We start from the raw sequence: 11,586 nt of genomic DNA, 5'->3' as shown, positions 1-11,586 counted from the left end.
AATGAAAATCAATTTTTTTTTATTATATACCTATACCTAAAAGACATAGGTGAAATGAATAGTGACCAGGGATAATTCCGACTTTACACTTTTTTTTTGTATTATTATTATTATTTAACCCCAGACTTTTTCCGAAAATTCAAATCGCCCTCCAAACAGGGGTAAAGTGTCAAATAATCATTTTCATAAAAAAAATCTTAAACAAACTCCCCCCAAATCTTCAACGGGTCATATCTTCTCGTTCGCAACGAGTTAAATTTTTCCAACACCATCGTTAAACTCGGAAAAAATTTAGGAATACAATGTCACTAACTATAGGCAAAACGGACGCTTTTTAAAAAACGCTAAATATTTGGGGTATTTTTCATACACGTTGAGTTTGCGTTAAATTTTTAAAAGTCGACAACTCCATAGCGAAACGTGTAGATGCACATATATTGTTAATTTAACATAACATTTAAATCTTTCACGAGCTATACCTTTTAGTTCGACTCGATTTGCGCTTCAACGACATCATCGTTAGCCACGGAATAATTTTATAAACTAAACGCAATAAAATACATTGAAAACCGAACCCCCGCCGCGAAGCGAGGGTTCGAAACTAGTTAATACTAGAAACGATACAACAGAGTATGCATTCCATATGCATCATATGCACATCAGATAGGTGCAACAAATACAGTGAGCACCACTTGACTACATATCTACAACAAACATTAAGGCTTCTTTGCGACAACGATCGAGTAAATTAACCAGACCAATATTAATCAATACCTGTTATCTGATTTATCGACAAGACGTACGATCCCGGGTTAATCAACAATAAAAATACGCATTTTCTTCACAAAATAAAATAAAATAAAGAACAATAAAAAAAACAGTGAGCTTCAAGACCAAAATCCACACATTTTGTTTGTGCCAAACAATGTTTAAGACCACTCCCAACAGTGACATACTTCTTTAAAAAGACTGACCGCCGCATCAACACTTTTACAAAAAGACTGAAAAAGACTAATTACTACTCACCATTATATACTTCTTTAAAAACATTGAACCACGTTTATTTCCATATTTTTATAAAAATATATTTCAATTCCCATGGCCCCACTTATTTGCTATGATCATAAATACATTATTCAATTTGCATGGTTCCAATCGTTTGCAACATATAAATAATATTAATATTAATTCTCTGGATTCAAGAATAAGAGGGCCCACTTCTGAACCGTCCTCCATCTTCTGAATATTAACGAAAAACAAAATATTCTTTATAAGACATAAAAGACGCTTCATTCCCATTGGCTTCTTTTTTATGACATAAATGACGGTAAAAAAGACACTAGCGTTGTGACCGGTCTAAGATGACACCTCATAAAAAAAAATGTTTCGAAATCTGCGGGCAAAAATTTGAGATAAAAAACATAAATAATTGAATGTTTCCGAATATGCAAATTTAAAGAAGGAAAAAAATAATTGCAGAAAAAGAGCATAATGCTCAATACAGCTTTAATTTATGATATTTAAGTTTTTGATGTTTTATTTAATATTAGAATTAAAAATAATTCAATGGGTATATATATGATGTGTATAAGCGTTTGAATTTGGTGTATGTGATATTATGATCTTTAAGTGTGTAAATATGATGTGTTTAAGTGTTTAAATTGAGTATGTGTGATAATATGATCTTTAAGTGAGTAAATATGTGATTATATAAGTTAATAAGGGGATATATGATAAAATTCCTATAAAAAAAAAAAAAAAAAAAAAAAAAAAAAAAAAAAAAAAAAAGAAGAGGAGCACAACAAACGGGTAAATGAAAAAAAAAAAAAATTATTTTTATATTACCTTATGTTTATAGGTTGTACGTTTTAGTACTTTTGCATTTCATTGGGATTTTTTCTTTGATTTATATTTGCCAAACGTTTGGTTAAAAGTTTGTATGATTTAGTACCTTTAGATTTGATTGTTATTTATTTTGATGAGCAAGTTTATTTGTAATTGTGTTCAGGTTTACAAGATTTAGTACTTATATATTTTTTATGGGTTTTTATTTCGGTGCCAAATGAGTGCGGTAACACTCTTTACTATATCATTATCAAACCAATTCTATTGGTAAGATATTTGGTATTCAAGGTTAGGGTTAAAAAGAATAGCGAACCTAACCAGTTCAGTAAAGTTCCATACAGATACAATATCATGATCACTCTTACTAGTTAGGATGGCAATTAGTAAAGCAAAAGTAATTAATAAAGTTAAACTTTTCATATGTAAGTTAAATTTAAATTATATTTGATAGATATGTATAATTAGAAATTAAATACTACAAATATACAACATATGTTTGAGTGAAATTAGTGTAGCTCAACGATTTGTTTTAAAGATGAAGATATACGGAGTATTAAAATATTATTAAGCCTCTCTGTGAGAAGCTAGAAAAACATTACAAAAATTTTAAAAGCCAGTTGTTCTAACGAATATTACATTTATCGACCTCTGTTACAAAGCCTGTTAAAAGAAGCATTATGAATAACTTCAGATATGCCACAACATAGTTGCAATAATGATGTACAACATGTTCTTCATCCCTCTAAAAGCTTGCCACTCATCGAGCAAGAAGACCATTCGAGACAATCGGAAATATCGGAATAGCCACTCTGACCTACATCTGCATTTTCCTCCAAAGATTGCACGCAATTTCACATTCAAAGATAACATGATTGATTTACTCCACTCTACAAGAACACGGAACGCACCCGATTTCCTCTATTTACATGCCTCTTTGCGAAAGCTTGAGTCTAAAAGAAAGACGATTCAATGCTAATCTCTAAATGAAAACATTCACCTAGCGAGGAAGTAACTTAGACCATCGGGTTCTATGATCACTTGACATAATAAATGGCAATCGAGATGTCTCAAGTAGTGCTAATAGGAAACGTGTCAGCTTCTACCACTAGACATTGCCACAACTCATGGATTATCGAGGTATTAACGATGCATAAATAAGAAACCATGTGATCAAGTAAACAAGCATTATGATTCCCTATGTCAATCCTCTTCCAAGACCAACACCAAGCACCATTAACGCATCAAGTCGATACCAAACAATCCTCATTAGTATCTAAATGAAATATTGAGATATTTATCTTTAAGAGTACCATCATCACGCCAATTATCCTGCCAGAAACGGATGGACCCATCATCTCCCACTTTCCTACTTAAAAGGTTAGGAGGTAAAGGACCTCTAACTGGCGTTGAAAGGGTAAGACGTCCATCAATTGACAATAAATTGTCTTTCTATCCCCATAATCTCTTCCTAAAGCGATCACGTAACGGATTCCATCTAGAAAGTAAGTTCATATTGACTCAACTTATTCCCTGGTATAAGTTATCCCATCTTTATTACGGAGTACTCCGTATTATACAATTATTAAATCCTTTATTATTTGAAAAGATATGGAATAATTATTTCGTATCTAAAATGATATCCTCTAAAAGTTTGAATGCGAAATGAAGATACAAAAAATTAAGTTTATACTAAAATTTAAATCCAATTTCATTAGTTAAAAAATAAAAATTAAAAATAATGACAAACGCAAAAATAAAAAGCCCGAGTCTTCAGATGAAAACTAAACCATACTGTTCTTGTCGTCCAGAAACTATATTTAGCAACATTTTGCTCATTTAAATTAACACCATCGGTTTATAAGGAATAAACCTATAAAAAGGACATTTGATAGCGATGTAACAAAAAATAAACTAGCCTGCTCAAATGGCACCACTAGTTAAAACATACTTATTTTTCATTATTCCTCTATTACTACTTGCATCATCTAACGTCCTTGCTCAGCAAGATATAGTCGACCCGGACGCTAAAGACCCCGGTATCAATGATGGTGGATCCGATTACGCAAATCCACCTATTGAGTCCGCAACCTTGGGCCAGTGGGCCATCGATAATCCTAATGCGGGTGTTGCTGCTATGCAACTGCAATTGATGCCTAATGATAAAGTTGTTTGGTTTGATACTACATCACTTGGCCCTTCGGGTTTTAAATTACCTGACGGTGCTCCATGCCCGAATAACCCTGATGCAAATAATCAGCCCGATTGTTACGCTCATGCCATTGCTTATGACTGGAAGACCTCAAACTACAGGCCCCTTACAGTATGTTAACTTTTTTTTTTTTTTTTTTTTTCTTCCTTTTTTTTGTCGATCAGTGTAGACAAGATTCGTAGAGCTAACGTACTGCATGGATTAAATGTCACGTTGGCCTTTCCGGAGTAACTTTCAATAATAACACTTTTAGTCCTCCAAATTTTCTATTTTAGCACAGTTAGTCCTTCTTGTTGATTTAACGCGTAATTTTACGTCTAATTAGTTGTACGTGGGTGTGATTAATACTGAATTTGAAACCATTTAATCCAGAAAACCAAATCGAATGAAAAACAAAAGAAAATTAAAACTGAATTCGGTTAAATCTGAATCAATTTTAATTTCGGTTTTTCTTTATTGAATTCGGTTAAAATGAAAACCTTATTCAAGATCAAATTTAGCAAAAATTTAATAAAATTATTAACATATATATAAATCACGAAAAAATTTCAAAAATCAAAATCGAATTCTATATCTATTGTTTATTAGTATTATATCGGTTAAAAATTATGATTTTTCTGGTTTCTAGTTACTGAAACCAAATTCGGTTTCAGTTCCGATTTTGAAATTTGAATTTGATGATTTTGGTTCTGCCCAGTTCGGTTCAGTTTTCTTACATTTTGCTCCCAAAATTTTCAATATCGAAGAAACTGGAGAGAATAAACTTGCCAGAAGAAACTAAAAATTGAATCCATGAACACCCCTACCCTAGTTGGCTAGTTATACTCCCTAATTAATTTTCAAAAATTGTGTGCGAAGATCACTCCATATAGTTATTATACATGAAACGATGTGTGAAATGAATGCTATCAATTAACGTTTACTACAGTTACAAGGCGATGCGTGGTGCTCATCAGGAAACTTGTGGCCCAATGGTAACCTAATGGCAACCGGAGGAACTAATAGCGGTGATAAAGCTATTCGAGTTCTGGCTAACAACGATGATCCTAAAGCAGACTTTGATACAAGACTTAATGTTCTTGCTGACACTAGATGGTACGCTGATTTCAAACCCAATTTCACACTTAATAAACTCATCAACTTCTATTTGCAACTGATCAAATCGATTTCACTACAGGTACTCGTCTAACCAGGTTCTTGATGACGGAGCTGCAGTTGTGTTAGGAGGCAGAGACTCGTTCAGTTACGAGATCGTTCCACCACAAATGGAGTTCCCAAAACAGCGATTCGATCTCCCGTTTCTAAAGGAAACACAAACGCCCGCTTTAGGCCCAGGAAAGCCCGTCGAGAACAACTTGTACCCGTTTCAATTCCTTCTTCCTGATGGTAATGTGTTCCTATTCGCCAACAATCGGGCCATCACCTTCGCTCCAAGAACGGGCAAAGTAGTAAAACAGCACCCCGAGTTACCAGGCGGGTCCCGCAACTATCCTCCTTCAGGTTCAGCGGCTCTTTTTCCGTTAAAACTCACCGCTGACGATCAACCCGTTAAAGCCGAGATTGTAATCTGCGGTGGTAACCAACCAAACGCGTACGAAGTAGTCGACGCACGACACGTAACCGAAAAACAGTTTTTGCCTGCATTACAAGATTGTCATAGGATTCAGCCATTAGCTCCAGATGCAGCATGGATTGATGAACAAAATATGCCATCACCAAGAACAATGGGGGACTTGATACATCTCGCTAACGGCGATCTTTTAATGCTTAACGGTGCGAAAGCCGGTACATCGGGTTGGGAAGACTCAACCGATGCAAACCTAACTCCTGTTTTATACACACCATATAAACCAATGGGTCAAAGGTTCAAAGAGCTAACACCAACAAACATTGCAAGGATGTACCATTCGTGCTCGGCTTTATTACCTGACACTCGAGTACTGGTTGCTGGTAGCAACATGCACAAGTACTACACGTTCGAAGCCGAATATCCAACTGAATTACGGGTCGAGAAGTTTACCCCACCTTACTTGGACCCTGCTCTTGATAATCAACGACCCGCAATCGATGCACAAGGTACGGATAAGGTTATAAAATATGGTCAACCATTTAAGGTTGCAGCTACTCTTGCATCAGGTGATCCATTAGTGTTGGGTGATATTAAGGTAACATTGTTGTACCCACCATTCACAACTCATGGGTTCTCACAAAATCAAAGAATGGTGGTTCCAGCAATTACGGCGATCGAGAATAATGTGATCACTGCGGTTGCACCGCCTAGCGGAATGATCGCACCACCTGGGTACTACATTTTGTTCGTGAATTACCTTGGTGTTCCAGGACCGGGTCTATGGGTTCACATTGAATAAAAGAATCTCTGAACCCACCTTTTTTTGTTATTTGTTGTTAGGATCTCAACAATAAAATTGCAATAATCGGGCTCGTTGTTTCACAATTTTGTTTGAATTAGCTTATGTATTTTTCTTAATTTGTTGTTGATTGATTTAGTTTCAGTAGTGCCTTTTTATTTATGGCCTCATTCGTACTTATTTCATTTCTGAACGTCAACATTAGTCAGTTATTCAATTTAAATAAATTTTAAGTAAGGTAAATGTTTTTTATTTTTTATTTTTTTGAATTGCTGATAAGCATCAACTTCAACACTACTACAATTACAGTATCTATTTTTAAGTTATCCACAATTTCAACTAAACTTCAAATTAGGTTTAATAGCATTAGCATACATTAATGCGTATACGTATATAAATAAAGTATAGATACAGGAGCTTCCGGTGGTAGACGAATTTAAGAAGTATCTGATGACGAGTCCATTTTTCAAACCCTCCGGTCAGTCGCCGTCACCGGTCGCAAACGGATGAACGAGGCGATTTTACACTGAGCCCAAAATCTAATTAGGAAGTCTGAATTTCGTGAGAAAAAGCCTACATTGATATGGTCCATATTGACTTGGGTTACTTATCCCCTCTATAGGTTGGTTATTGGGCTTCATCATCTTTCTACAAAATGGATCAACAAAATTGGCTGAATACATATTTTTTATAAATAATAAATTTTAAAACTTTTTTTTTTTTTCTTCCGGTTTTGACACCATATGTTCGTTCAAATTCGCTTCAATTTTAAGTTAACTCATTACAACTGATGTGAACGAGAAAATTATATTCGTACTTGAGTTCGCATTGCACGAGCTCACACTCCTTTTGCGCGCACGAGTGTCAACAAATCCAAACTCCATATAGTGCTTTTATTTTGTCAACACAGTTTCATCTTCCAAGTGTCTTTCTTTTATCATAGAATATAGAACTGGATGTATGAAAATCAAAACAAAATCAGCATTAATATACAAACTCTTAACCAACAAATTAGATTCAATTATAATAATAACATCACATAAACGAAGTAAGAAATCAAACCCCATGGCAGCATCTATAAATCTGTAGAGAAGAAATTGTTGAAGAAGAAACGAAGTAAGAAATCAAACCCCATGGTAACATCTATAAATTTGTAGAGAATAAATTGTCGAAGAGGAAACGATAATGAAAGTGAGGAAGATGGAGTTTTTTGGATTTTTTAGGGTTTATTTTGATTTGGGAGAGATGTAATTTGCAAAAAAGACTCAGTATCTTATACGGATTAATACTATGTGATTTTGATCGGTTAACGGTCGGTTAATTGAATATTAAAAAAAGGGTTAACGGTTGGTTAACTTAAATGTTTAAAAAACGGTTAAAAAGGTAAAAAAGCAAAAAGGATGAAAAAATTACCTTTATGCAAAGTTGATTATAATGATACTCCCTTCCTCCTACTATAAATGTCCACTTATTTTTTGCACATAGTTTTAAGAAATCCCACTAACTCCGTTCTCTACCAATAAGAAATTTTCTCTCTCCAGAATAACTCATTTTGATTGATTGAAATTTTAAGTGGATACTTAAAATGAGACATCCTAAAATAGACATATGGACACTTAAGATGGGACGGAAGAAGTAATAAATATGGAGTACTTAGCAAAATCTAAACACCCAAAATGATATAAATTCAATATTATTTGATGTTATTATTTGAAATTTAAACAATTAACGAAATTTGTAAGGCCACTCCCTATCGTAACTAAACTATTAATCCTCTTAATCTTCCACATCAGCGCCACATCAACACCAATATCCTATAACTAACTCATAACTAAACACTCCCTATAATGGCTAAAACAATACTCCTCTTAATATACAACGTACAAGCAATAAAGCATCAAGTCCAACAATAAAAAGCCACTGGACCCACAATTCCTATAACTAAACTTAAAACTTCCGTTAATTCCATGGTAAATGCGGGTAACTAAAGCGGGTAATGAGCCCGTGCCTATGGTTAGTTACGGGTAATGACGGGTAATGTGCGGGTAACGGACGGGTAACTAACGATAGGGGGTGGTCTAAGCATATATCAAATGTTGTAATCTCTTGCATCCATTAATTTGCTTGAAATCTAAGAGACCAATGAGAGCGTGACATGTGGCGCGAAAATCACATGTGAATGAAAAAAAAAATTAAATTAAAAAATTCGAAATTTTTTTTTTCGAAATTTTTTTTAGAATCAAATTTGATTCTACATGTCAATCACATGTGAACGTACACCCAATCATAGGTGATTATGCATGTCAAATCCAATCACATGTGATTATACAATTCAATCACATATGATTGTGCAAGTAATTACATGTAACTGTAAAAATAATTTTGAAAAAAAAAATCCAAAAAAAAAACATTTCGAAATTTTTTTTTTCAAAGTCTTTTGTATTAAACTTTGTCTCAAAATATATTTTTTGTGTTATATATTATTCGATGAAATTTATTTGAATGAATTAATGTTCAAATGTGTTTTCATTGGTATAACTTTCATCAAATAATATACAACACAAATAAAGTTATTTTAGGTCAAAGTTGAGCAAAAAAGACCTTAAAAGTCAAAACTGACTATTGGAATGAGACGGAAGGAGTAGTTAATAGGCCCGTAAAATCACGGGTTTACAATATATATATATATATATATACATATATATATATATATATATATATATATATATATATATATATATATATATATATATATATATATATATATATACATATAATTTTCTTGTAAGTATGACATAACAAAAACCTTTAATATTGTAAGTATTGTAAGTATATACATATGACATATCAAAACCTTTAATATTGTAAGTATCGTTTTAAGAGAAAATTAATAGATTTTTTTTTTTTTTTGAAGTTTATATTGTAAATCTTATCTTAAAAAAAAATTACATATTTAGAAGCTTGTGTTTAACTATTATATTATTGATAATAACTTTTTTTTATTTTTAGTTACTAATTATTTAGATGATTAAGATATTAATGACATCGTCATAATTATTGTGAGGATGACATGTATCATATTATGTGTTAAGATAGAGTTAAGATGATATCATCAATTTAGAATTTTAATAGGTAGTGTATATATATATATATATATATATATATATATATATATATATATATATATATATATATATATATATATATATATATATATATATATATAGTAGAGAGATTAAATGAGAACTTTTTTGGTGCAAGAATCATGAGAACAAAAATACACTGAAATTCGAGCAAAAAAAGTGGCGGGCGAGCAAAAAACAAGGAATTCGAGCAAAAATGGGAAAATTAAAGAAAAAAAGGCCGGCGAACAAAAAATTGATAGTTGAACAAAAAAAGGCGGGCGAACAAAAATGTGTTCTACATTTTTGAAATTCGAACAAAAAAATGTAGAGCAATGATAGTCGAACAAAAATGTGTTCTATATTTTAGAAATTCGATCAAAATTTTTTTTTGCTCGACTATGATTTTTTTGTTCGTCCGTGTTTTTTATTTTTGCTCGAATTTGCTTTTTTTTGCTCGCCCGCCACTTTTTTGCTCGAATTTCAGTGTATTTGGAGTGTATTTAGAGTTCTTAGAGTTTTCACACTAAAAAAATATCCTATATATATATATATATATATATAAAGTATTTTGATGATGTGGCACCATTAGATTAAACCTTAATTACATGGAATTTTATGAATAAAAGTTTCCTTAATTATAATTAAATGTATATGTGTAACTTCTCTTAATTACAATTAAAAATATATATATATATATATATATATATATATATATATATATATATATATATATATATATATATATATATATATATATATATATATATATATATATATATATATATATATATATATATATATATATATATAACTTCCCTTAATTATAATTAAATATATATATTTATAATAAATAAATGGCAAATATTATAATTAAGTATATCACTGTTTTATCATGTTATATTATATTAATTACTTTTTCGATTATTCTATGTGATACTTTATTTGGTCTAAGTAAATTACATATATTTCAACTTCACATTTGTCAAGGCAAATTTTTTTTTTTTTTTTTTTTTTTTTTTTTTTGCCTTTGTCCCATATTAGTGTCCACTTTGCCATTTAAATTTTTCTAAAATAATAACATAAAAAGTTAACTTTAGTCGAAACTAATAACTTTTTATTTTTTTAGTTACATATAATAAATTCTAGGGTTTATAGTACGAACTAGAAAAAAATTCGACCGCGCGTAACTGCGGTAGAATTCAACGCACGGTCGAATTTGGATATACGTTGTTTGGTACCTGATATATCTAAGACCAGAGGCGGACCTATGAAGGGTCAGGGTGGGTCGCCCGCGCCCAGTGGATTTGCAATTTTTAGTGTAAATTTTTTTGATTTTTCGATTTTGCCCCCTGTGGCATTTTTTTTGCCCAAACCCTTCATATTTTGTCCCAAAACCTCCATATTGTGCCTTAAAACCTTCGTATTTTGCCCAAAAAATCTCTAAATTTTGCTTAAAAACTCTATATTTTGTCCCAAAACCTCCATATTTTGTCAAAAAAATCTCTATGTTTTAGAAAAAAATTTCGCCACAGGTGAAAAAATTTCCAGGATCTGCCACTGTCTAAGACAATTTGTAATGGTGGTTCGTGTTGTGGGTTCGTGTTGTGCATTTTTTGCACTTTTTGAGTGACTAGGACGTGTTGTATTGTTGAGTGGAGTAGTGGTGGTGTTGTGAGTTGGTGTTGTGTAGTGGAATATTGATGTGTCATTTAATTTTGTATTTTTCTGTTTTATTTAATTATTCTATATTATTTTTATTATTAATATGATTATAATTATATTTTAAAAATATTATTTAATTTACAACGGCTATAATTGAACCGTTTATTTTTTTTTTCAAACGGCTCTCTTTCTTTCCCTATATAAACACCCACTCATCTCAAATTATAACACACACTTCATTTCTCCTAAATAATTCAATCAATTTTCAAAATGAGTCCATTGAATGTTTACGTAAAAGTTCATTACGGAGGTGAATTTGTTCGAGAATTGATGAATTATACACCTCACGAAACACGTAATTATTACATTAATGTAC

At 31.8% G+C, this 11,586-nt stretch overlaps 1 protein-coding gene across 1 annotated transcript; it reads left to right on the top strand.

The window, feature by feature from the left end:
- Positions 1–3,769: 3,769 nt before the first annotated feature.
- On the top strand, positions 3,770–6,423 carry LOC139883340 (putative aldehyde oxidase Art an 7). The gene is made up of 3 exons (XM_071867530.1): positions 3,770–4,165; positions 4,983–5,149; positions 5,232–6,423. The coding sequence occupies exons 1-3, from the start codon at positions 3,770–3,772 to the stop codon at positions 6,421–6,423; spliced, it is 1,755 nt and encodes a 584-aa protein (XP_071723631.1).
- Positions 6,424–11,586: the final 5,163 nt, after the last annotated feature.

This window comes from Rutidosis leptorrhynchoides, chromosome 1, assembly GCF_046630445.1.
Source record: "Rutidosis leptorrhynchoides isolate AG116_Rl617_1_P2 chromosome 1, CSIRO_AGI_Rlap_v1, whole genome shotgun sequence".
NCBI classification, from domain to species: Eukaryota; Viridiplantae; Streptophyta; class Magnoliopsida; order Asterales; family Asteraceae; genus Rutidosis; species Rutidosis leptorrhynchoides.
The sequence above is the reverse complement of the archived record's forward strand: the minus strand, read 5'-3'. Positions and strand labels throughout refer to the sequence as shown.

Excerpts from the sequence above, each read along its gene's own strand:
- LOC139883340 (XM_071867530.1), top strand. The coding sequence starts at position 3,770 with ATGGCACCACTAGTTAAAACATACTTATTTTTCATTATTCCTCTATTA. Across the intron at positions 4,166-4,982 it reads CAAACTACAGGCCCCTTACA|TTACAAGGCGATGCGTGGTG; the intron begins GTATGTTAACTT and ends CGTTTACTACAG. Across the intron at positions 5,150-5,231 it reads GTTCTTGCTGACACTAGATG|GTACTCGTCTAACCAGGTTC; the intron begins GTACGCTGATTT and ends ATTTCACTACAG.